Source organism: Melospiza georgiana, chromosome 14 (genome assembly GCF_028018845.1).
Source record: "Melospiza georgiana isolate bMelGeo1 chromosome 14, bMelGeo1.pri, whole genome shotgun sequence".
In the NCBI taxonomy this organism is placed as follows: Eukaryota; Metazoa; Chordata; class Aves; order Passeriformes; family Passerellidae; genus Melospiza; species Melospiza georgiana.
Window position 1 is genome coordinate 5,124,153 of NC_080443.1, and position 25,017 is coordinate 5,149,169.

The 25,017-nt window shown below is 52.0% G+C and overlaps 1 protein-coding gene and 1 non-coding gene across 2 annotated transcripts in view; both read left to right on the top strand.

Moving 5' to 3' along the window:
* Nucleotides 1–25,017, top strand: part of LOC131089631 (hydrocephalus-inducing protein homolog) — a 61,149-nt gene that overhangs the window by 13,358 nt on the left and 22,774 nt on the right. Inside the window, exons 11-35 of the mRNA XM_058034463.1 lie at nucleotides 1,800–1,867; nucleotides 3,091–3,323; nucleotides 4,120–4,220; nucleotides 4,681–4,816; nucleotides 5,250–5,414; nucleotides 6,297–6,449; nucleotides 8,253–8,491; nucleotides 9,547–9,805; nucleotides 10,367–10,510; nucleotides 11,847–11,987; nucleotides 12,475–12,791; nucleotides 13,281–13,443; nucleotides 14,725–14,934; nucleotides 15,803–15,931; nucleotides 16,806–16,983; nucleotides 17,457–17,617; nucleotides 18,339–18,472; nucleotides 19,650–19,786; nucleotides 21,192–21,313; nucleotides 21,401–21,592; nucleotides 21,961–22,065; nucleotides 23,112–23,351; nucleotides 23,604–23,790; nucleotides 24,268–24,438; nucleotides 24,735–24,908. Coding sequence (XP_057890446.1) covers nucleotides 1,800–1,867; nucleotides 3,091–3,323; nucleotides 4,120–4,220; nucleotides 4,681–4,816; nucleotides 5,250–5,414; nucleotides 6,297–6,449; nucleotides 8,253–8,491; nucleotides 9,547–9,805; nucleotides 10,367–10,510; nucleotides 11,847–11,987; nucleotides 12,475–12,791; nucleotides 13,281–13,443; nucleotides 14,725–14,934; nucleotides 15,803–15,931; nucleotides 16,806–16,983; nucleotides 17,457–17,617; nucleotides 18,339–18,472; nucleotides 19,650–19,786; nucleotides 21,192–21,313; nucleotides 21,401–21,592; nucleotides 21,961–22,065; nucleotides 23,112–23,351; nucleotides 23,604–23,790; nucleotides 24,268–24,438; nucleotides 24,735–24,908 — 4,259 coding nt within the window. The remainder of the gene's footprint in view (nucleotides 1–1,799; nucleotides 1,868–3,090; nucleotides 3,324–4,119; nucleotides 4,221–4,680; nucleotides 4,817–5,249; nucleotides 5,415–6,296; nucleotides 6,450–8,252; nucleotides 8,492–9,546; nucleotides 9,806–10,366; nucleotides 10,511–11,846; nucleotides 11,988–12,474; nucleotides 12,792–13,280; nucleotides 13,444–14,724; nucleotides 14,935–15,802; nucleotides 15,932–16,805; nucleotides 16,984–17,456; nucleotides 17,618–18,338; nucleotides 18,473–19,649; nucleotides 19,787–21,191; nucleotides 21,314–21,400; nucleotides 21,593–21,960; nucleotides 22,066–23,111; nucleotides 23,352–23,603; nucleotides 23,791–24,267; nucleotides 24,439–24,734; nucleotides 24,909–25,017) is intronic.
* On the top strand, nucleotides 19,930–20,003 carry TRNAK-CUU (transfer RNA lysine (anticodon CUU)). The gene has a single exon. It is a non-coding gene; the product is annotated as a tRNA-Lys (tRNA).

The window sequence follows — 25,017 nt, forward strand, 5'->3', positions numbered from 1 at the left end:
TCTGCTGTAATCCTGGCATTGCCTTAGTGTGAGGCTGCCTGCTGCCCTGTGTGGTGCCCAGGAGCTGCAATGACTCCTCCCTGCGGGGATCTCCCTCTGCCTTGGGCCATGGCAGGCAGTGGGATGGATCAGCTTTGGGCAGCAGCTGCTCTGGGATGTCCCACCTGAACACCCAGCAAGGCCCCCAGGGCTTTGGAGATGGGCCAGCCTGGGTCATTCTGCAGCAGCAGCAGTGTTTGTAAAAACTCCTGTGAATAATCCCTGCCAGATGGGCAGCAGCAGCCTCAGCTCCCCTCTCCCAGCCATGCTGTGGGGACAAGCTGTGCTCCCAGCTCCTGTGCACAGAGGGCTCTGGTGCCTCCTTTGCACAGCCAGCAAAGGGCTGATGTGGGAGTCAGGAACTGTGCAGCAGGAACTGTGCCAAGGACTGGGGCACCATCCCGTGGGCTGGTGCCATGGCAAGAGACAATCCTGGCCCAGCCAAAGGGAGAAGGGCTGATCATGGGGGAGGCAGAGCTCAGTGCTCAGCACCACAGCAGCACGAGGGCTTGTCCCTGCCAGCCTGAGCCATGTGCTGCTGGGATAATGGAGTGGAAGCAGGAGAGCTGATGCTGGCTGCTCTGCAGCTTTGGAGCTGGGCTGCTGCTCTTGGGCGGCACTGGCTCAAGGCAGTCAAGAAATGAAAACAATCTGCACTTGATTATACCAGTAAGATAAGGGAGATGGACAAAAAGGAACAATGAAGTTACTACTTAGCAAGAGAAGTGGTGAGTACGTCTGCCCATAGTGGAGAAACAATGATGCTGGCTTTGTTTTTGGAGGAAAAGTGCTGCTTCTTTAGTTTGGAAATCAAGAGGGAACCTTTCACCATCAAATAATTGATTTTCCTCTGTCCCTCCCCCAAACTGGTCATGGGATGTTTCTGCATAAGCAGCTTTCTCCTTGAGCAAGGGCAGGTGTCTCTTGTTGAGATGTGCAGAGCAGAGCCAGGGGCAGTCCTGTGAGTACAACACAAGGCACAGTTCACTGGTTCTTGATTTTGAACCAAAAGGCAGAGTGGGCATTGATTGGCATCAATACATGAAATCAACTGGTGAACGTTGTGCAGCTTCAAGTGCTGATTTCAGAGGGTGTTGGTGGCTTTTGGAGTGTGTCTGCTGAGTTCAAGGACAGGTGAGGTGCTGTGCTAGATTCAGGCCAGCCTTGTTTGGTTGTTGCAGCTAGTGCTCTTGGCTGTGCCAGCTGTGCACTGCTGACAAGCTGGTCCTTTCCTCTAGGATTCATCTGTGCCCTGGGTAGAACTGTTGCTGCTCTTTTCAGAGGATGTTTGGGGCTCCCCTGCATTCATGTCTCAGAACTCTGTCTGTAATGATTGTGTGGGTCAAACTCTCCTGCGAAAGCTTCTCTATGGGAACAGCAGTTCCAGCTAAGAAGTAGCAAAGCAGGGAACCTGTGGCTGGAAAGGCTGCTTACAGAAGTTTGTGGGGACACCTTGATGTCCATCCCATTGCAGCTGGGGAAACTGAGGCTCAGAGCCACGTTGGGGTGTGTGTTCAGGGTCCTTCATGGGACCACCAGCATCCAGGGGGCTTCTCCTGCCTGCCCATCAGGGGCTGTTGGCTGCTGCCACTTGGCTTGAGCTGCCTCCTGTGCCCAGGGCCCTGTGCTGAGCACACGGGGCTGTGTTGGTTGGGAACCTGGGGTGCCCTGAGCCCAGGTTTTGTGTCCCCAAGCCACGACAGCCGGACCTTTGCAATGCCTTTAACCGAGCCATTTCCTGCTCTGTCCTCGCCATCCAGGGGCACCGTCACTGGACCGGATTTATACTTCGATGTCCCTGACCTCGACTTCGGGGACGTCTCCTTTGGTGAGTGTTCCTGGGCTGGGACACAGTGTCAGGGATCTGTGCCTTCCAACATAAAAGCACCCCTCATTCATGATCTGCCACAGCAGCCTCTTCAGGCTGTGAACTGCAGGGCTGCTGCTGCCTCAGGGGGCATTTTGCCATTGTGAGATCGAATAGAATCACAGAATAGAAAGGCAGCTGTTGTATCTTTGCTTCTTCTCAGCTATTGACTGTTGTCTGCGTGTGCTGACCTCAGTCTCATTTGAGGTTTTGACATCTGGGTTTGTCCTTTTTGTGCCTCTCTTGCCTCCCTGCTGGAGTCCCTGCTGGAGCTGGCAGAGATCACTGTTGATGGGCACAGAGAAGCTCTGGGCTGCACCTGCAGTTGTTTTTTCTCCCCATCTGTGTTCCAGTGACTCTTGGTGAGCAGGCCTGGGGAGAATTCTCCTCCCCACAGAGGTGGCCAGCCCGGCCAGATGTGCACTGCAGAGCAGGCTGTGGCTGCTCTGCGGGCTCTGCAGGACATCCCCACCATGAGTGGCTGTATCTCTGCAAATCTCAGAGCTAAAGTGGGGATCCCCTTGCAGGCACAATCACAGTGAGCAGCATGGCTGTGATGTCCCTGTTTCTGGGTGAGGTGGGACCTGGTTCCTAATTGCTGATCTCAAAGCAAGGCTGGGGTGTGCCCCCAGTTGAGTGGGCTCTGAGCTGTCACGTGCTCAGTCTGTTTGGCCCAAACCAAGAGATGCTTTAAGGGTCCTGCAGAGAGGAACTGCATTAAGTGCATCACGTTCTAGTTCCTGATTCCATCCTCACTTTCTTTTGCTGTAGCTTCTTCTCAATGACAACTCACTGTTTATGTATCTTGAAAATGGTGAGAGTGTTGGCAGACTTACCAGGGAATTTTACAGCTTGAATTCTCAGAGTAAATGCTCGGTCTGGGTGCACACTCATCACTGAGAGAACTGGTGCTGGTTTGGGGCAGGTGAGGGAGCTCCTCCCGATCACAAAGAGAGAAGCTTGCAGTGTTCAGCAGGGTTAGGAGTGGGTATTTTCAAGGCTGCAGTCTGCAGTCAGCGTCAAAGGGAACTAAATGACAATTAATTCCTCATGCAGCTTCTTGGTGAGCTGTAGTTCAGATAATAAAGAGCTCAACTCCAATCACACTTTCATCCTGCCAGGATATTCCCACCAGGAGTCATGCCATGATGAGTGCCTAAATGGATATTTGTGTCCTTTCCTAGGCTTTCCCTGCACCAAGAGCATTTGCCTCACTAACAACTCCGTGGTGCCTGTGACATTCAAGCTCCGCATGTCAGAGGATGGCATGCAGCCGGCTGTGAGCAGCTTTGATCAAATACACAAAGAAGGTGACCCATCCTGGGACAAGGGAATTAAATTCTGTATGGAGCCAAGGGAGTTCACAATGAATCCCAGCCAAGGGACCATCGTCCCCCAGGGACACCAGCATATTAAGGTATGGGAAGAATCCAGCCACAGACGCTTCAGCACCAGGGCTGAAGCTTCACTGCAGTGTGGGAGGGCTTTAGCTCTGGTGCCAGCTTTGAGCATCCTGGGAGTGAGAGATCTGCACTGCTGGGAGGCCTCTGCTAGCTGGGTTACCTGGGATGTTCCTCAGGGAGCACTGTTTTGTTTCCAAAATCATACACTGAGATCAATACCATATAGTCAAGTCCTGAAGCCATTCTTGTGTTTTTGAGAGCAATTTCTTTGATTGCAAGTGGGCAGAGCCAGGATGAGGGCAGAAGGTATCTGTTAGGGAGATGTAATTGTATAAAGCAGTTAGCTTTTCTTCTTGGTCTCATTTCTCCTCTCCTGGGGAACAGAATGATTTGTGTTCACTGCAGGGATCTCCAGTGGAGACAAAACACTCTGCAGCCCTGAACTGCCCAGCACCTGCTGGGCCACTCTTTGCCCTCAGCCTCCTTCTGTAAAGCTGAACTCACTGTGTCCAAGTCAGATTTCCTCTGCATTTATGTCATTGTAGTCAGATGAGAAATTGGCCCCTTAATTTGAATACAGTGGTGTGTAGAGCTTTAGTCTAATGTTTTAATGAAGCTGACCTATGCTGTGATAGCAAGGTGTGTTTGACAAATCTGGTATTGCCAGAAGGCTTTTGCTACTCTGAGACTCTGCTCTACACATGGACCAGCAGAAGAATTAAGGCCAAATCCTCCCTCAGGAACTGGAGGATATCACATGTGAGTAATGAGCTTTTGTAAGGAAGAATTTACTTTTCTTTTTTCCACCAGGTGACCCTCTGTTCCAACACTGTGACGAGATTCAAACGGAGATTGCTGGTGGACCTGAAGGGTATTGCTAAGGAAGTGGCAACGGTGTTCATCATAGCCAGGTACCTTCCCCTTCCCCCAGGCACTGCCTTGCACAGACTTTGCTGGCTGCAGCTCCCAAGGAGAAGTGCTGGTTAATGCCCTCATGTTGTGCCAGCTGGACATGAGAACAGCAGTGCTTGGACAGCAGCCTGTGGTGAAAAGCACCTCTGCTCACAGCCCAGCATGGTCCTGGGCCCTTTTCTAAGGGACCAGGAATGATATCATTTATTGGCCTGGGTGTTGGTGCTTGAGGTGGAACAAATTTCCTGAGGGCCCCCTCTCCTTCTTCCTGCAAGAGATGGAGTTGTGCTGGTTGTAGCCACCCTGCATTGGTTTGGGACACACCAGGCAGCCTGCTGAGAGTCAGGCTCTGGTTCTGTTAATGACCAATGTGTTCTGCTCCTTTTCACAATCTTTGGGGGTAAATGTTCTTCATTCTCTCAGTATCTCTGATTCCCTTGGGGTCATCTCTTTGCCCAGATGTGTTGTTCCTGAGCTGAATGTGTTCCCCATAATCCTGCCGTACCGTGAGTGCCTCCTGAAGGTGCCATATGAGAGGAAGCTCTTTGTTACGAATTCCACCAGCCTTCCTGGCTGCTACGGGCTTATTCCCCAGGTTTGGCATCACATCCACCTGCTCCTGTCAAATATTATTGGGGAGATTATTAGGGGAAAAAAGGGTTTGGATAAGACCTTGCTGGTTTCTATTCAGTCTTAACGATCTGCTGAGAACAGGATCCTACCTGAATGTAAACTTTAGGATGCAGTTTAAGGAAACAGTTCATGTTCTAGTCTTCAGGGTGCTTTCTTGTGGGAGATCTTAGAGGGTTGTGAAAAGCTGCTGCATCCACAGACACCAGTGCTGGCAGCCTCCTTGCAGGATCCCCTGGGAGTGCTAAGCCTACAATTCTTGCAGCTTGTTTGTGCCTTTTACCTTTGTCCTGAGGAGTTTTAAACATGTGTGTACGTCGCTGTTGCGGTGCATGTTAAGGAGTCTAAAGTTTCTTCAGAGGTCCCTCTGAAGTTGCATTTCACTCTGTCCCTTCCAGAAACGTGAGGAGGACTCTCCTGTGCTCTACAGCAGCCCCAAGCCCTGTGGGATTGTCCAGCCTTTCAGCACTGCAGAGATCCCAGTTGTAATCGAAGTGCAGACAGTGGGCGAGCATCGCACCAACATTCTCGTCGGCGTGTTTGGGGATGCGAGACACCCACGGGTGAGTGCAAGGGGAGATGTGAGCCTGTGTGCAACTGCTCCTGCAATGGTGCACAGGGGACAGGGATTCTGCCAGGGAAAACAGCCACAGGCTGCTGTGGAGAAGGACAGGAGGGATGGGTGGCACAAACAGCCCGTGCCTCATAGGTGGTGATCTCAATGTCTGACACAGAAGGTAGTTCATCTAAGCTGGAATTGAGGGGAGTTTTAGTTAATTAATCTTTAAAATGTTGTTAACTTCGGAAACATCTGTTTTAAAATGTCTTGTCCATCTCTCTGAGCACAAAAGAAGATGTCAGAAGACTTCTGGGAACCTTGAGCTTTCTGTAAAAGAAAGGAAACCTGGCATTTGAAGAGTGGTTGCAAGGATTTAAACTGATACTAAAACATAATGAAATGATGATGCCAAATTCCCTGGATGGCACCAAACATCTGAACCTGGGCCATTGTGGCACTGCATGTAAATCAGTGAACAGGAAGGACAGGCAATGCAGGCTGTGCCAGGGAGCCTGAAGTTTGACAAAACAGTTGCTTTCAACTTTCAGGCTGCTTACCTTAAAGAGGAGGGTTTCTCCCCACCAGAATAACCAGTTGTTTAACTGTCAGCCTGGTCTTAACTAGAGATTTCTTGCAAAGCTTTTACCTTTGGGCCAATAATTTGTAGTTTGAAAGGTTCTCTTACCTTAATCCTTTTAAATTTGGAGGTGAACCTGTATTTTTCTTTTTCTTTTCCCACAAAATCCCAGCATTTCAGCTGGAGTGTGGTAGCTGTCCCTAAAGCAATAACTTGAGCAGGGTAGAGCTGTTTAAGCTTTTTTAGGTTTCCCTGTTGTGGTTTGTTTTGGGTGGTTTTTTAATCTTTCTTGCCTGCTTCCTGGAACAGGGAGTAGAATTACGGAGCACTGGATGGCTGGATGAAATCTACCCAAGTCCAACTCTGTTAGAGTTTGGCAGGATCCCAGCTCTACAACCCTCTTCAAAAAGCTTTACCATCTTCAGTGAATGTCTCGTCCCTGTAGCCTTCAGCGTAGACATTGTAAGTATCTGTGGGGCTGTTTTCCAGGGAAATGGACTGGTCAGTAGCAGCCATGACTTGGTTTTTAAATGCAAGATTTCCATATTGCCCTGTGTGAGAGGAGGCAAGATACTCCAATATTCCCTCTGAGCGAGGCAAGAGGAACCTGGCTCTGGAGTGGTTTTAGCTGGGGCACCCCTCAGTGAAGTCAAGTGCAGAGATGTTGGAGCAGAAATTAATCTGGGTTGTGTTGACAAGTTCTCCCTTAATTTTATCTTTTGTCTTTAGCTGTGTGTGTCACATTTTGGAGCTCCGAGATCAAGAGAAACCTGTGGTCCTTTGCTCCCCAGAGCATGGGTTTCACTGTGGTTTCCCTGTCCCATCTGCATTTGCTTTGTGCCAAACTGCTGTTAATAGTAGAGAGCAGGGTGTGAGGTCTGTCCTCAGACTGCTGGTGGGGAGGCAATTTTCACACCTGCTGGGGGTCAAGCCATCTGGGCTGTCCACACAAAGACAAGTGTGGGGGTTGTGCACCCCCAGCCTGTGATCTCTGTGCTATTGAAGAGCATCTTTGGGGAGCAGCTGCAGAGAAAGGCTGTTTAATGTGTGGGGGCTGCAGAGGGCAGAAGGAGCTGGGGCTGCTCCCCTGGCAGGGGGAGCAGGGCTGGTGCAGCCAGGAAGGGCTTGTAGGCTGGGCCTGGGGCTGGCTGGGATGTCTGCTGGAGGGGGAGATCTGTGAGGGGCTTGAGGTTTGTTCTCTTCTTCATGCTGGGTGTGTTGAACTTGTGGAGCTGGATAAAACCTGATGCTATGGACTTGTTTGGTCTGTGGATAAAGCATCAGGCCATGTGGGAGGGGTGTGAATTTTCCTCTTGCTGCTTTCCCAGCTGTTTGGGAAATAAATGTCATTCTGAAGCGAGGGTTTTTTTCCAGGGCAGCTTTTCCTGACTCCACAATGGAGTTCTGCTTTCAGCCTCTGCAGGGAGCAGTGCACCTTGGCTGGGTGCTCATGGTGTGTAAAGGTTGGGTTTCACATGCTCCTGCCAGGGCCAGACCTGCAGAGCTGTGTCTGTACAGCTGTGCTGGTGCAAGGCCTTTCCCCTCCTTTGGGCACCTTCCAGCTCCCTTGCTCAGTCCATGAAGTCCATGAGAAAGCAGATGACAAGAGTTCTTGGGAAGAGTGGGCCATGCCCACAGAGCACATGTTGTCCAGTTTTCTTTCTGCTTCCTGCTTTCCTGCTCTGCTATAAGCATTTAGAGGTGACTTTTCCAAAGCAGAGGGCCCTGGGGCACCTCTCTACAGCTGATGATTGGTGGGGAGTGAGGGCTTCAGTCCTTCAGGGGGTGTTGAGAAGCACTGATGGCCCCTTGGGAAAGAATCGTTTGGCATTGGGGTTTTGCTTACCTGGTTTTGCAGAGATATGTTCTTCAGGCTCTCAGCAGTGTCCTCCAGCCATGTGGTTTCTGCAGTGGGATTTGAGCAGTCAGGACTTCCTCTGGCCTTGAGCCTTTGTGAGAGTCCAGGAGAGAGAAAGCAGCTTTCCTTGGCCCACACTGCAGAGAAAGACTGGGGAGGGAACACTCTCCTGAGGATAAGCATCCCTTGGGTTGGGCAAAACGGGGTTAATTGGGTGAGTCCCTAAAAGGAGGGGAAAATACAGGTTGTATGAGCTCTGCTGTTGCCCAGTACTGTAGCTTAACTTCAGGGAGATTAAGCCTTCAGGATTTGTATCCTCCCCTCTTTAGTCTTTCCTTTTCTTATATCCCACAAGACACCAGGGTGTATGGTTTCCGTCCTAAATGCATATTATGTTTGTCTTACAGCTTTCCAAATCCTACTGCTTTGTTGTTGAACCCAGTGAAGGAGTGATCCCTGCTAGGGGTGAGGTTCCTGTGACTGTCACAGCAACCCTGGATGACACTGTGGGTTTTGAGGACTCTGTCCAGCTGTTCATTAGGAACCGCCTTTGGAACACCGTCTATCTCCAGGCTTTCGGCATTGGCACCACAATTGTCATAGATGAACCATTCGCCCCAGAGCTCAACTTGGGATACCAATTCAGGTAGGAGATCTCTCCACTCCCACCTCTCCTCCTGTCTCAACAAGGAGCAGTTTTTCTGTAGTCCTTCAGGCAAGATCTTCTTCAGTGTTCAAAGCCCTGACTGCTTCCCTGAAGGCAGAGATTCCTTTACAAACATGTGATGGGCAGTTGAGAGTTGTTAGACACCCTCAAAAGCCACTGAAAGGGAAACCAGTTGCTAAATTGCCACAAATTGTCTTTAGTTCCAATACATTGATGTCCTGGCTTGATCAAGTAATGATCTCACAGGCTGCCCAGAACAAAAGGTTCCTGAAATGGTGCCCAGATGAGGCAGTCCCTCCATGTGGCTGAGGGACCAAGGGAAGGAAGATCCTTTCTCCTGTCCTTGCCCTTTCCCAGTGGCACCTCCCAGGCAAGCAGGGGCCCTGGGAGCAAAGAGACAGGAGGGTGACAACCCCCACCAGGAAGGCGGGAGCCCACAGAGCAGTTCCAGAGGCAGAGCTGCCAGCAGAGTTTGCAAAGTTCACTTCCAAACAGTTTCTAATTGCAAAATGAAGTTTCTACAAATGGCTCCCAGTGCAGAGCCAAGGCTGATATGAATGAGAGAGGCTCTGCTCCCCTGGTTTCCTCTCCTGGAGCAGGCAGATGATTTTTGCCAGCTTGCTGGGATCATCCAGAAACTGCCTCTGAGGCAGCTTTTAGGAATGTCTGCAATCCTGCCCCCACACACAAGGTCCCCAAGGGCAGCATCTCAAAGATTCAGTTTCAGTTTTGGGCACAGATTAACACAAAATACAGCAACAGTATGAATCACCCCAGAACAAACATTTTGGGGGAAAACACCATGTCCTGTTATCCTCACCTGGAAATGTTACATTACCGTTATAAACATATTTCTCTTTGCAATAATGACATCAGAAGGGCAGCTTATCACACACTACTTCTGGTCCACATTAAGAGCTGGAGATGAAGACAGTCTCCAAGCAATTAACACCTCAGGTTGCTCACTGGGAGCAATCTGATGACCAGGGAAATAGCTACTCCCATACTATTTTCCATCCTGCCTTCTATTCCAGCCTGGTGCCCTGTATTCGTCAGTTCAAAGTAACAAACAAGGGCCGCCGTTACCATCAGCTCTTCTGGAGTGCAGAATGCTACAGCCCACCTGAGGAGGAGGCCCAGAGTGTCTCAGGCCTCAGTAGCCCCAAGGCCAAGGGTGATTCTCGGAGCCCCAAACGTGCCAGGCCTGTGTTTGGGCTGGAGCCACTATCGATGGACCTGCATCCAGGCCAGTCTGAGGACATGGTGCTGCGAGGCTTCTCCCGCATCCCACAGGTGAGATCCCCTCCTCTGGGCTTGTTCCACCGTCCCTTGACGTTTGCCTGGGGAGATGAGCAGGGGCCTTCACAAAACTGATTTAAGGCTACACGTTTCTGTGGCAGCACCAGTTGCTTTCCTTGCTGGCCACCATCAGACCAGCTGAGACTTCATTGTGATCCCACAGCTACCAAAACCCAGTGCTGATCCCAAAGCAGGGGTGGAAGGAAATATTGCTCTTTTGGGGTAAGCAGTGTTGCATGCTGAGTCAGCAGAGAAGGGCAGAGAAATAAGTTCCACTTAGACTAGGAGCCCAAAAAGAAAGTGAATTAAACAAGTGCCAAGTGGTTTGTCTGGGGTGAGCACAGAGTAAAACAAAAGCCATGTCAAGGGAGGGGGTTTCTCACAAGTGCCTTTTGTGGTTATTGGGGTGCAGTGTCACAGACAATTGAGCACAGGAGAAAAGGGGGCAGTGACTGTAACTGTGGCAGGAATAGGGCCCGTGGTGGGTGCAGAGCCAATGCAGGGCATTTGCAGGGAGCCCTGCACCCACTGGTGACAAGTTACTCTTGCTTGCAGGAGGTGCAGGATTATGTGTTCTGTGATACTATCATTGGGACAGACCCCAAGATGGAGAGGATAATAGAAACAATCATCACCTGTGAGTTTATTCATCCCTCTATAGAAGTATCAGCCAGAGAATTCTCTTTCTATGTGGAGAAGGTAAGTCTGGATTGCATGCTGGCATTTAACAGCATGGCTGAGGGGGGTGTGTGCTTGTGTTGAAGCCCCTCTTTACCCTTCCTGAGGCACTTTGTATAGTGAGTGAAGATGCTTTTAGAGATGAGACTGGTGTTTGACTTCCCCAAAGTAAAAGTGCAGTTCCAGCTGCAGTGCCAAGGAGATGGTGGCCACTTCCAGAGAAATGCCAGTTTCTGTGCTCACTGTAAAGGGAGGCTTTTGAGGACCCTCCAAGGCACGGTGATGTCTGTACACTGATGCTGTAGGAAGCTGGGAAATCTGGAGATTCCTGTGAATTCCTCAGGCTGACAAGGAAAAACCCAACATTTCCTGCGTCTCTTTGCCTTCTCCGCTGTTGGCATGGATGCTTGATGGTACAGCTGTATGGTACAGCTCTGTGCATTTCCCTAAGCCTCCTGTGCTTCAAAGGATCCCCAGGCATCCTGCAACTGCAGTGATGATAACACTGAGGCAGAGCAGGTGCCCTTTAGTCTCTGGATCCCAACTCCAGCATCATCTTTCTGCCTCCTGCCAGTTGTGTGAAAAAGAGAAGACGGTTAATGATTTGGTTTCTGGAGTTTCAGGCCTTTCCTCTGGTTCCCAGGCTTCCAGTGAAGTACAGAATCCCTGGAACAGGCAGTTCAGATGTAATTTAGAAGCTTTTCAGGTCTCCCTGATTCTGCCTGGGTTCTGCTCGATGCCACGCACACAAACTGATTTATTGCATTCTATGGCACAGCACCTGTTTGGTACCAGTACGTGCAGAAGTCGTTTCCCAAAGTCTCTGGTTTCTCTAAACCATGCAGGAAGCCCAGCACAATGCACAGACAGGAAGGAAGAGCCCAGGCTGCTCAGAGGTTTGTGACCACAGACACCTTGTGCCTGTAGCAGGGGCTGCAGGACACGTGGTGCAGACAAAGTGCTTTTGGAGGCTGCTAGAGCCAGGAAGGTTGTGAGAAATGACTGTCAGTGAGTGAAGATTCTCTAGTGCTGTTCTGCCCAGTAGAGAGACAAAACTGGAGACGAATGGCCTGGATTCACTTTCTGCTTTAGATCTTGTTCAAGCAGCCACCTCCTCTCGGGGGCCTATTCCCTCATGTGTACTTGGGAGTGTTTCCCTGTCCTCCAGAGGATGCTGAGGTTTCTAAACATGAAAAGCATCTGCTGTCAGGAAAAACCTCCTGGAAGGGTAGAAACAAATAGAAATTGCAGATAGAAATGAATGCACTCCTGAGGCTGAAAAATGTGAGCTGCAGCAGAAGCAGAAGGAGGTCTGTGTCTAGTTGATGCTGTTTTTCCCTGTCTCCTGTTTCTATAGAAACCCAGTGATGTCCTGAGGCTGCAGTACCAGCCTTTGTCTTTAAAAAACACCTGCCTGCTGCCACTGGACCTCATGCTGGACTTGGAGCAGCCGTTCCAGGTCTGTGATGAGGAGCAGCAGCCCCTCCCAGGTGGCCAGGTGAGCAGCCCTGGACTCCTCCAGTGGGGTCTGGAGAGGAGGGATGTGGTGGTACCTTTCTGTTGGGGGCTCCTTGAGTCTAGAAGTTTATTCTGTATCATCAGCAGTGGGCTGGCCTGAGCTGCATCAGCAAAGCTGCTGAAAGAATCAAAATCTCATCTGAATTGAGAAGATCCATCCTGGCTTTAAGGCACAGGGAGAAGGGAGCAGGCAGCTGGGTCTGGGCAAGGCATGCAGTAAAGGTGTCTCCTGGAAAGCATGCCAGCTCTCCAGCAGCCACCCCCTTGGATTGGGGCTGAGCACAGCAACGGGAGCCTGAGGGATCCTGGACTGAACTGTGGTGCCTGCAGTCAGACCCCTGCTGTACAGAGATGAACCATGAACTGAGGAGCCCATGCTGGGCTCACTTGGAGCATTTACTGTTTGCTGCTGTCAGACCTTGGGACATCATCCCACAGGTGATTAATTACTGCTCATCTCCTTGCAGCCTGTGAGAGTGGATGTAGGGGAGACCTGCCATCTCTACATCGTGTTTGACCCAGCTTATGAACTGGATTTTAAGAGCTGGAAAGAAGAGAAGGTTCTAAAGATAGACATGGTCAGGGGCCATCCTTTTGTGGAGTGTATCAGCCTTCAGGGAGAAGTGCACTTCCCAAATCTCGAAATGCAGCCCAGCTCCCTGGAGTTTGGCTGCATCAGGATTGGCACTGAAGAAGTGCGTTTCCTGGAGATAACCAACTGCAGCCCACTGCCCGTCCAGTACCACTGGTCATTCCAGTCCGACAGCGAGGTGACCAGGTTTAGGTATGTGCACCTTTGCCCTCTCCTTGAAGCTCTTCTTGCTGGTGTCCTGTTTGTACTTGGCAAAGAACAAAGCTGTTTGCCTGGGGTCTGACAAATGACACTGAGCAGCTGTGCTCAGGCTGGATGCTCAGGGAATAGTTTTCCACCAGTTTGATGCTGCATAGCCCCCAGAGTGGTTTCCCCTGGGAAGGAAAGCTGGGGTGAAAGCTGCTTTCTCAGACCTCTGTGGCCTGAGGCCATGTCCACCTTGATGAAGGGCTCCTAGTCCCAGCTTCCACAGTGCTGCTGGAGGCCTTTCTGGCCCCTCTGCTTTGGGATGGGTCCTCTCTGCAGGAGCTGCTCTCTGCTCCTTGCCTTCCTCCCTTGCATTGTGCTGGAGGATGCCCAGAAGGTCCCAAGACCAGAGAAAGAGCCACTTAGCACCAGGGATCGTAGAGCTACAAGTTACTGCCACTGGCCACTGGGGTTTGCTGTTATGTTATTTTCCAGAGATGAGCTTTACCCACCTAAATTCAAACCCCAACCACCAAAGGGGAAGGCAACCTATTTGGATCACCCAGCATCTCGATGGAGACACTGCAAGATGAGATATGAGGAGACAGCCAGAATGCTGAGCACAATGCAGGATTTTAACCAATCTTTAAGAGACAAGGTAGATTTTCTTGTACATCTCCTGCTTGTGTTGCCTCCCCAGCCTGCCACCACCAAGTCACACTCGTGCTGACCTCCCTTTTTGCTGCCCTGCTGTCCTGTGCCCTGACAGTGGGCTGGGCAGCAGGACCAGTGGCTGGACATGGGCTCTGTGGGAGGGAGAAATAGGAGAGTTTTCCTTGGAGAAGCTCACTCAGATCCTACAGACCTGTGTTGAGTGTGGCATTTTTTGCCTTCACAATGTAAGATGAGGCTTTTATCTGCATCATCATGGTAAGGCCTCCAGCTTCCTTCCCAGAGCCAGCTGGGATGATCCTGATCTCCATGGAGCCTCTTCCCAAGGCAGCCAGACTCCTGTTTGCAGGGCTCTGCTTTCACCCAGAGCTGCTATTGCACTGCTGGCCCTGAAGCTGTCTTACAAAGGGAGACTTTGCAAAGTGGCTATCTCTTCCTCCTAGCATAGAAAATGGCTTGTTTTTCAGGTGCAAGCAGAACAAATTCCTGAATACCCTCGCCTCCTAGTGGGGTTTGAGGGAGTCAGTTGCTCCGTGGACACACCGCAGACTTCCCTCGAAGCGGAGGAGGTAAGAGGGAATCTGTCTCACTTGCACACTGTCAGTGTGGCAAGCAGGGCTGCAGCTCCCAGTGCCACTGGTGGCCCTCAGCATTGGCCACAGAGGGGCCTCCCATCCCTGCAGGCCCATCACAAAGTGCTGCTGGAGCAGCTGGTAGTTGGAGAGGCTGTGCAGGACACCTTGTAGGGCTGCCCAAGGACACTTTGCAGCACCTATGGAGGGCACTGCTCTCCCTGGAACTCCTCAGGTGGTCCATAGGAAATTTTTGCAGGAGCTTTTGCTGTAGCATGTTGAGAAAGCAGCATTTAAATCAGAGAGAGGGGAAGAGCCGCAGGAGCCAGATGAGCTGGGCTGGAGTCCTTTGCTCAGCTCCAAGAGCTCTCACTCTGAGTCTCCTCCTTTTCTAAAAGCAGTAAGAAATGCTTCTTAAAGGCAAGTTGTGCATCAGAGAGAATTTCTAGTGCCAGGAGACATCCCAGTTCACTTTCCTGTAATGTACTAATTAATGCATTGGTCTGTGAGTATGGGAGAAGATTTTCCCCATGGTCCCTCCACTGGTCAGTGGCATGGATGCAGGATGAGATGAGGGTGATTCTGGCAGTGTTTGGGGAATAGGCCCCTCCAGGTACAGCTGCACTTTGCTCCAAGATGCTCTTCTGCATCCATTGCCATGCTCAACAGCTCAGTCTCTCCTGTCTTCCATGCAGGCTTTCAGTATCCTGCCAGTGTCAGGTGTGCTGCAGCCAGGAGAGAGCCAGCAGGTCTCCTTCACCTTCTGTGGCCACCTCAACACCATCTCCAATGTCACGGCGCTGTGCCACGTGGAGGGAGGCCCCACCTACGAGGTGCTGGTGACTGGGGAGATCTCACATGTCAGCTACCTCGTGAGGCCCCAGGAGATCAACTGTGGCTTACAGGTACCACACACATCCCTGGCACAGCTCCTTGCCTTGGCACCACGGCCAGCGGGTTCCTGCCCACCTCGCTCCAGGGCTCCCTGCCCTTCCCAGCCCCTTTGTTGGCTCTGGGACTTGGAAGTCCAACCTTTGAGGGACACATCTGGCATCCAAGCTGCTTTAAAATGGCCATCTCCAACCCTCTCCACAATGCTGGGAATGCCTCTTTTTCAGGGTACCTAACACTGCCTCCTGGGGCAGGCAGGGGCCCAGTGGGGATGCTCTGAGGGGTGTGTCCCTGAGACATCCCTCTGCTGGTCCACTCCTAAAGCCTGACCTCCAAGGAGATGCTCTTGTCTAAAGCTCTTGCTTAATCCACACAATGATCAAGGAAAGAAGTTGGGCTTCCAGTCACTACAGTTGGAGAGACTGTCCCAGAATAATCCCCACTTCACTCTCTTCCAGTCAAAAGCCCACAGATATTCCCAGCTGCTGGCTCTGTCTGTGTTGCCCTGGGTGGCTCCCTTGTTGCATCCATGTTGCTTGCCAGTACTTGCATGCAGGTGTCTTTTCTTCTGGAATGCCTCAGTGCTGTCTCTGTTTCTCCTGGCTGTTGGTGACCCCTCAGAGGGCAGAGGAGGGCCTGTGTCCCCTGGTTCATTCATTGCTGGCCCTCACGTGGTTGTCACCACAGCTCTGTGTGCTGCCAGAGCTCCCTGGTGCTGTGCAGGTGCCCTGTGCCTGGGGGTTCCCCGGTTCCCAAGTGCCCCTATCTCCTCCCTGGTCCCTGCTCCCATGATGTGTCTGCTTTCAAACCCAGGAGGGAGAAAGGACATTCTCAGCAGCAGGCCTGGGTCTGTAACTTCCCTCTCCTGTGCCTTCTCTTCAGATGTTTAATGAAGTTCGTCACAGCAATGTCACCCTGGTGAATGGTGGCAAGATTGAACTCAACTGGGTGCTAAACCCTAGCCCTGCAGATAAGCATGTGCCTGGTGTGTTTCTGGTCAACCCCACCACTGTAAGTAGCACAAGTGACTGAGCCCAGCCCTGTGTCAGGTGGCCCAGGAGAGTGTGAAAGGAAAAAAGAAAGGGGGGAGGTGGGGAAGGGGGAACAAAGTCAGAGGGGAAAAGCCCAAACCCAGCCATGAGAGAGACAGGGCTGTAAGCAATTTCTGCTGGGGCCAGAGAAGGTCAAACAAGTGCTCTCCTGACAGACTCCCCCACGGCCTTGGCTGGTGGGTGGCTCTGCTGGCAGAGGCGACCCCGGCGGGAGGCACAGGTGTGTGGGTCACTGTCCTGTCCTGCTGTAAGGGGAGCAGAGGAGAATTCTTTTTGATAGATTTCTCAGATGAAAATAAGGCACAAACGCAGCAAGTGTTGTATCTGAAAACTGTTTGTTGATAAAGAAAGGTCATGGTCCCGACCAGAGGGGGGGCAGAAAAGAGAGAAAATGAGAAATGGAGAGAGCAACAGAGGACAGGGACAGAGTGTCAGTGCTAGAGCCCTGAGGCGCTGTGTCGGGTCCTGCTCAGCAGATGGAGCGTGTGCAGTTGTCCTAGTCCTGGTCATTTGTAACTTTTCAACACATTCAACAGGTTTCCATTCCTTCATTGGTTAAATGTTAATATTGCAACAACTCTTCACCAACATTGCTAACACAACACAACATTCTCATTAAAAGAGCTGTAAAATTTAGCAAAACTTCTTTTACAAAAGTCATCATTATAAAACTCATCTTATTTACTCTAACAATTGTGAAAGCTAATACTGTAATATATTTATCATGAAGGTGATGTGGTCTGATGGTTTCTAATAGATGAGAACCTGTCCCCCGAGCCATCCCCCCATCAAACACTCTTATGCATTCCCTCTCTCTTCTCCCATCTCTGCAGGGTTCCCTTGCACCTGGCAAGAAGCGACTGCTGAAATTCTCTTACATGCCAGGATTACCAGGAGCCTTCAGCAGGACTTACCAGCTTAAAGTGGGTGACCTGGAACCAGAGAACATCTGTCTGAAAGGAGAAGCATCCTTTCCCATGATCAGTCTGGACCTGCCCTGGAACATCAGAGGTGGGCACTGCCTGTCTGCCCCCAGGAAGGGCCCCTCTGGTTTTGTTCCCTACCGTGTGCCCATAGGGCAGCTCATGCCAACGCCACCGAGCCTGGAGGGTTGCAGGACTCCCAGATCAAGTCAAGCCCCCTGGTTGCTTCATGGGTCTTGAGCAGAGGATCCCATGTGGGCTTTGTCCCAGGAACCAACCTGCAGAGCCTGCCAGCTCATCTGGCAGGGTCCTGAAGGACAATGGCTAGAGAGAAAGGCTTGGGAAAGCTGTAAGAGAGGCTGGCAGGGCTTCTGGCAGGGTTGGATCTGTGTGACATTGCAGGGGATGAGATTCAGAGAGGAGCAGCAGCATCCACTTTCCATGGATGTCTTGAGGGATTTCTTTCTGGAAGAAACCAGTGTTGGGAGGCGGGGACTTCCCAGCTTAAATGGGACTGGCACTTTGCTCACCCTTCTCTTTGTGGATGCTTTCCTCCTTCAGGAAATGAAAAATATGAGAAGACACTGAAACGGCTCATAAAACGCCGGCAAATATTTGATCCCAGCTATAAATCAGTTGTTCTGAAGAAGCCCCAGAGCCCAAAGACTGAGACCTTGAAGACTCGGGACCTGCAGCCCAGCGTGATTGCCTCTGGCACTGTAGTAAGAACAGCTGCAGCCCCGTTTGGCACAGGCCACCCTCTCCATGTCACCTGAGCCCCTTGCAGCCCACAGCAGCTTCCTGGTGCCCTGATGACACCTCCCTGCCCACTGACAACCTTGTGTCACCTCAGCATTGCCCCTAGGGCTGCCACGCTGGTCATGGTCTCTTCTGGGGCTGCAGCAGCTTCCTGGCTGGCCCAGGGAGAGATGCTGAAGGCCATGCTCCAGGGATGGAGTTGATGGTGCTTTGAAGGAGATGCAGGTCATTGCTGGGGAGTTCATTGTTCCCAACCCTAGCCCTGCCAGATTTACAGACTTTAACAGCAGCTGCCTGGTTGTGCCCTGGGGCTGTGCTGGAGGTGCTCATCTCCACGAGGCACCAGCTTGGTGCCAGTTCCCTTTCAAGACAGCTTCTGTCCAAGCTGCCTTGGTACAGGCTGGGGACAGGCAAGTGTCTGGAGCTCTGGAGGGTTTCTGGCTTGTCTGTCTGCCTGGCCAGATCAGCTTTGCTAACAGTGTCTGGGCAGGCAAAGATGCTGGCGTTACTTCCCTGGAGATGAGGTCCTGGCTAAGAGAGCAGGAGGTGTCACAGGCACTGAGCAGCCAGACAGGAGGACCCCACACCCCCTCCCAACAAGAGTGGGCTGGGATCCTTTCTCAGGTGCAAGCTGGGCTTTGGGAGGGACCTTTGCTAACCAGCCACTCTCTTCCCTTTCTTCAGTCAGACACTCAGCTGCAGATAGAGATGATGAGGATGCTGATAGAGAAACCTTTTGTAGAACTGCAGCAAATTCTTCCATCCCATCCCCTGAAGAGCAGGTTCCCTGACAAGGAGCTGTGCCAGAGTCTTGTCAAGTGAGTAGGGACTCCCATCCCCATCTCCAGGTGCCCCTGGGTGGGAACACCCAGCCATGTCCCCTTCTCCTGAGAGCTCCCTGTGTCTGCAGAGCTGGGAACAGCCTGGGCTCCAGATGGGCTCTGGTCCTGGTGGCTGTGACACGCTGCATGTGAGCAGCGGAGTGTCCTCCCTTCCCCAGCACCACGCTGAGCTTTGCGCTGCTCAGCTCCCCACAGGTGTGGGGTTCTGTCCCTAGAGCTGGGGGACCCAGTGCAGATCTTCTAGCCCTTCCAGACAGCATAGATTCTGTCCCTGCTGCCTAGCTCTGAGAGAGACAACTCCCAGCTGAGGTCTTGCTTCCAACTAACAGCTGTGCAGCTGTGACACTGAACAAAAGGAGAAGGGAACTGCACCTGTCAGCAAACCCTTTAAAACCCAACATCAGATGGTTTGGATCCTGGTGGGGTGGCAGGGCTTATCTAGGTGACTTGGCCTGTCCCTTTGCACCATCATGATGCAGCACAAGCACGGGAGCTTCAATTCAGGAAGGAGATGCTCTGCAGAGCAGCTCATGTGGTCTGGTTGCAGAGCAATGAAGATTTCCTGTGCAGACAAACCTTATTCCTAGACTCCAAAGCAATTTCAGGCTCAGGCTGTACACCAGGCTAGGCAGTTCCACTGAGAGCAGTGGAGGCCCAGTGGACTCACCTAGACTGGCTTTTCATGGCAGATGAGCTGTGGCCAGTGTCCATTTTAAACTAATTTTAATTTCAGGTACCATTAGTAGCTGATCAAACCTAGGACCTGCACTTCTCCTGACTTCCCAAAGTTATTGCCAGGTGGTCAGGCCATGGGTTTCATGGGCTTGAGCTGAGTTTTTACAGGAGTGAATAGAGAAATAGCCACTTTATTTGTATCCTCCATCCACCTGGATGTGTAGCCAGGCTGTGGTTTAAGGACTGTCCTTATTTAAACTAATTTTAATTTCAGGTACCATTAGTAGCTGATCAAACCTAGGACCTGCACTTCTCCTGACTTCCCAAAGTTATTGCCAGGTGGTCAGGCCATGGGTTTCATGGGCTTGAGCTGAGTTTTTACAGGAGTGAATAGAGAAATAGCCACTTTATTTGTATCCTCCATCCACCTGGATGTGTAGCCAGGCTGTGGTTTAAGGACTGTCCTTATTCCTTGCAGAGTTGAGCTGCTCGAGTATGTCCTGGACATGGGCCCTGTCCTTAAGGGTTACACTGAGTCACACTCTCTGAAGATCACCAACCCTGGGCAGATCCATGTATCCTTCCAGGTCGATGTATCTGTCCTGCAGGACACAGGTAAGCAGTGCTGGAGACACTTCCTGTGCCCTTGAAGGAGGTGTCAGACAGATTAGCTTAAGCCCCTGAACCTGGGGAGGTTTCTGAGTTTTTTCTTCTCAGTGCCCCTGCTGGGAGCTATAGAGACAGAACTCTCCTGGCCAGCCCCGGCTAGCTCAGTCGGTAGAGCATGAGACTCTTAATCTCAGGGTCGTGGGTTCGAGCCCCACGTTGGGCGTCAGCCTGCGCGAGGGCGTATTTGGCCCAAGTGTCCGGCTAGCTGAAGTAGGGAGGGAGGTGGCCGACACCCCCGGCGCATGCACTGCCAGCCCCCCTCGGCGTCTTGGCCTCAGGCTGGGCTGGATGCGCGGTGCGGACTGAAGCGCAGTGAGACGAAGAAAGAGGTGTCCACAGGCTGGGGGCTAACTCCGGTTTATTGAGGGTTCGAGGACGTGAACAGGAAGGGAGAGTGCCAACCAGCAAGAGGCCGGGAATGGGGGGAGAGGCACAGTTTTAAAAAGAAGGGGTGGAGAGAGGAGGGGAGCCCAACCAGCCAATCAGAGAAGGGTACAAACATAACTGACATAGGGGACTAACCAATTGATACAACATAAAGCAGGGGCCCTGGGACCACAGCCAACCACAGCCCCCAGAGAGGAGAAGATTCTGGAAACCTGGGAGGAGTGGGGGGTGATTGACTGGGCCCAGGGAGGAGGAAAAACTTACTTATAAGGAGAATAAGGGAGGGGTAATCACATAATAAGGGGAGATTGACTGTTGAGGGGGAAGGAGGTAACCATGGAGACCAACTGTGAAGGGAGGCAGTGGCGGGAAAATCAGGGGAGGGAGGAACCATTTTACAGAAACCGGGGGGGAGAATACATAAAATGGGGGAATAACTGGGGGAAATTAAACAACACAACACAACAGCCAGCCATGCCCAGGGACCTGGCCTGCCTGTGACTGCCCTAACGCTTCAGTGCAGGGGCCAATGGTGACCATCACCCTGGTCACCTCTCAGCATCTTCCACCCTTGGCTCCCACAAGCAGCAAGTTCCTTTGGACACTCTGTGGGCTTGTTTTGCCAACCAGTGGGGTCTGCTGTATTTTGGAAGTGCTTTGTTTGGAGTTCACACAGGTTCACAGCACCTGTATTCAGCCTTTACTGAGGAAGCAGCCTGTGAGATCCTCTGGTGCATCAAAAGAGGTTTCCAAAAGAGGCCTTGAGGCAAGGCTGCCCTTCCATCACACAGTGGCTCACTGTGTCTGAAGGGTCTTCAGGTGCACTCTTAAGATTTTGTCCAGGTCACAGCACAGCCTGGGGCTTTTGCCACACCTCTCAGCCAGGACACCTGTAAGGCCTAAATGCTTGTACACATTTTGTGTTTTGTGTGTATCTCAGCTGCTTTGTGTTCATCTGTTCAAGGTTTCAGCGTGGGCCTGGACCAGATGATTTGCCTGCCCCCCAACAACAGCGTGGACTTTGACGTGCGCTTTGAAAGTGCCCACAAGCCGTATGGTGACGTGGAAGTGGTGCTGCCCATAGAGGTACCACAGCTCTTGGGGCAGGCAGCAGGCTGGGCACAGCAGCACATGTCACCTGCACGCTCTGCTGAATTCTCTGTCCTTCTCCAGGTGACAGAAGGCCCTATGTACAGCATCCGCATCCGTGCCACTGTGTTGGAACTGTCACTCACCCTCTCCAAGAACAGACTGCAGTTCTCTGACATCCTTGTTGGGGACTGCCAGGTTGAGACCATCCGACTCTTCAACTGGTTCCGAGTACCCTGCAAATGGTTCATTGCTTCCAACAAGCCTGCTCTGAGGGTAAAGCACAGGCGACATTGAACACAGACCTTGCTTGGTTGGGTTTTCTTTGTGACTCTTGCCCTTTCTGCTCTGTGGCTGCTTGAGCACTTGGGTCTACAGTGTGTTTGAGGAAACTTCTGAGGGTCTAGATCAAGGCTGGTTTGCCTCAACCTGTTCCATTAGCTGACGCTTTGCTTTGCTGCCATCTTCACCCATTCCTCCTCCTCCTCTGAGGACAGTAGTTCCCTATCTGCCTTCCCTGTCTACAGGGCTTCCCTCCAGCTCTGGGCTTTGGGGCCACACTTGGTTTGGCTGTGGGTGCTCTCAGCACTATGTCAGTGTCTCAGAACATGAGGAGACCTCACATTATTGATTTCTGTGCCCAGAACAATCAGCACGAGCCTTGTCCCTTTGACGTGACGCCCTCCAAAGGAACCCTTGATCCAGGAAAGTGGCAGAACTTGCATATCCAGTTTACACCTGAGGAGGAGGTGAGATTGGCGGGTGTCAGCCCAGGAGGCCTGTCAGGGCTATCTGGAAATGAGGGCCTGGTGCAGAGAGTGTGGTAGGAGCTCTGCCTTCACAGGGAGCCTTCTGCAAACCCCGTACTCAGCGTGGCTCAGTTCACCCCACAGAGCACTCCCGTGAGATGTGCTTTGAAATGCCCACAGGGAGCTTGCACAGAGAGCACCAGGGCTCTGAGGCTGCCTCTTGGCACATGGGGGGGCTGTGCCCAACTCCCCTCAGCCTGCCCCTTGCCTGGCTGTATTTGCAGCTGTGACACTCAGTGCAGAGCAGCTGCCCACTCACAGAGGATAATCCTGGAATGGCCCATCCTGCTGCAGGACTGACAGACCAAACAGCCACCACCCACCTTCCTGGGCACGGCAGGACAGTCACCTGTAGTGGGGTGCTGCCAGCAGTCCCTGGGGCTCTGGCCTGCCTGCACATTCCTGTGCAGCTGGGGATTCAGCTCAAAGGACAAAGCATTCCCAAAAGTGGTTTGCCTGTGGCTGCTGGGTCTTGGAAAGTGGCAGTGTGTACCAGCATGGACACAAGTGCTTGTGTGCCCACACACACTCCCAGGGATCTTTTAATTGCTCAATAAATGTAACCATCTTGTGTCTGGCTTGGACCAGAGCCAAACACTAAGCAGAGAAGATGACCCTTATTTCTGGCCAGCAAGAGCTCATTTGCCTCTCTCCTGGAGCTGGTGTTTGCCTGATGCAGCAGTGCCAGGACTGTGTCTGGACACTGAAACCCTGAGGGCCTTTCCCATGAGCACTGCACTCCTGCATGACTAGGTGAAAATGTCTGACAGGCCATTGTACAGCCATCTGATACCCAGTTACAGTGCACACCAGCATTCATCCCAGTTACTCAGACACAGACTACTACAGATGCTCTAGTCCCTAGCATAAGTAAATATCTCGTTTCCATTCACCTTGGAGGGACTGATAACACCAAGCATTGCTGTATTTGGGGTCCTGTCATCTGAGACTTCATGGATGAGTTTTCTGTGCTTTCCTCTTTTCAGAGGTCTTACAAGAATGAGCTGGAGCTTATCATTTGTGGGAGCAGCAATCGCTTAAAGCTGCACCTCTCAGGACAAGGTCTTGAGCCACGGTTGGAGTTCAGGCCCCCAGCACTAAAGATGGGATGGATGCTGGTGGACAGCAATGGGGTGGAGGCCACAGTGGTGGTGAAGAACCCATGCAACTTCCCCATTGAGTTTTATTCCCTGGATTTTGATGAGCAGTACCTTGAGGAGGAGAAGGTGAGAAGTCTGGGCCCCATGTACACGCTGCCCAAGCTTCACAGCACTCCAGCATTCCCAGGCTTGTGCCAGGGAGATGGAGGCAATCCCCAGGGCAAAGCCAGCTCTGCTGACATGCTGTGGGAGGACCTAAACTAAATAGTTTGTGTTGTTGGGAGGAAGGGAGGAGACAGAAAATGGGTTTGTTGAGTCTTTGTGATGAAAGGCAAGAAAAGGAATCTTGTGTATGGCTTCTCTTCCCTCCACACACAGATCCTGCGGATGGCAGTGGGGTCTGAGTACCAAAAGAGCTTTTTTCTGCCTCCACGTGCCGTGGGTGAGACACTGCCTCCAGAGGTGCTGCAGAATCATGGAGCACAGTGGAGGCCAAAGGCTCAAGAGGCAGAGCCCAAGGCCAGGGCTGAGGCTGAGGCCAAGGCCATGGGCAAGGCAGCAGCAGGTCAGAAAAACAGTGAGGGTTTGGTGGTGTCTGTTTTGCCTGTGGTCACAGCAGGGACTCCAGCCCATACACCCTGAACTCTCTGTCACCTTGCTCTCCAGGGAAAGCCCGTGCTTTTAGCAGCTGCCTGTTCCCCAGCTTGGTGGAGGAACTCTTGGCTGAAGGGCTGTGGCATCCTCTTCCAATTCTGAGTGCAGCCAAAGCAAGCTGCTATCTGCCTGCCATAGACTGGGGAAATAATCAGGATATTTCCTTGTGTCCCTTAGCCACAAAGACTAGGGCTGGATGAGTTCCTCAGCCAATAGGACCAGGTCTAATATCACTGGCTCTTTTATATTTGCACCTTCCTAGCAGCAAAAGAACAATCTCATCTTGCTTTCACCGAGTCTCCTTTCCTGGGATCTGAGGGGATGGGGAGGATGGTGAGGATCAAAGGTAGGCAGGAGGCTGACTTTTCCCCCTGGTTTTGCACTGCAGCACGTCACAGAGCTGTCCCATTCTGTCCCGAGTCCATGGTGAAAGAGGCTGGGAATCCTGTCTGTCGGGCTGTCCTGCACCACCTGGGCATTGACCCGGACTCAGGGAGTTGCGAGGCGCAGCCCCACCAAGGAGGGATGGTTGTCATCATCCATGGGCCGCCCCGGGCAGGTACGTGAGCTGCAGCCCAGGGCTGCAGGGAGAGGGACAAGCAGGGGGAACACATCCTGGTGGGCCACGGTGCTTAAGGCAAGTCCTCAGCTGAACGGGAGGTGGAGATGATCCACTTGGCTCTAGCATTCAGAGTTTGTATGCATGCTGCAGCTGCCTCCCTCATGGCCCCCCTGGAGGGACACTTGCTTTCCCACTGTCATTTTAACTTTGAAATTTGTTGGAGGTTTTCCAGGGCCTGTCCCTGCAATGCCTCCTGTGCCAGTGTCACCAAGCAGTCCTCCTCTCTCTCTCAGGAAAGACAGAGATAGCAGCAGGCCTGTGTCAGTATTACGACGCTGCTTACGTGTCCATCGACACCGTGGTGAAAGAGGCCATGGCCAAGGACAGGAGCCCAGCGGGGCTCCGTGCCCGGGAGCTCTGCACCCAGGCTGCCCTGGAGCTGGAAGGCAAAGATGAAGGTGATGCTGGTAAGGAGAAATGCTGGTAAGGACCCAGGGCCAGTGCTTGAGAAACCCACCACCACCGTCCACTTCTGCTTACTCAGAGCAGCAGTTTTTCAGTCCTTGGGTTTCTCTT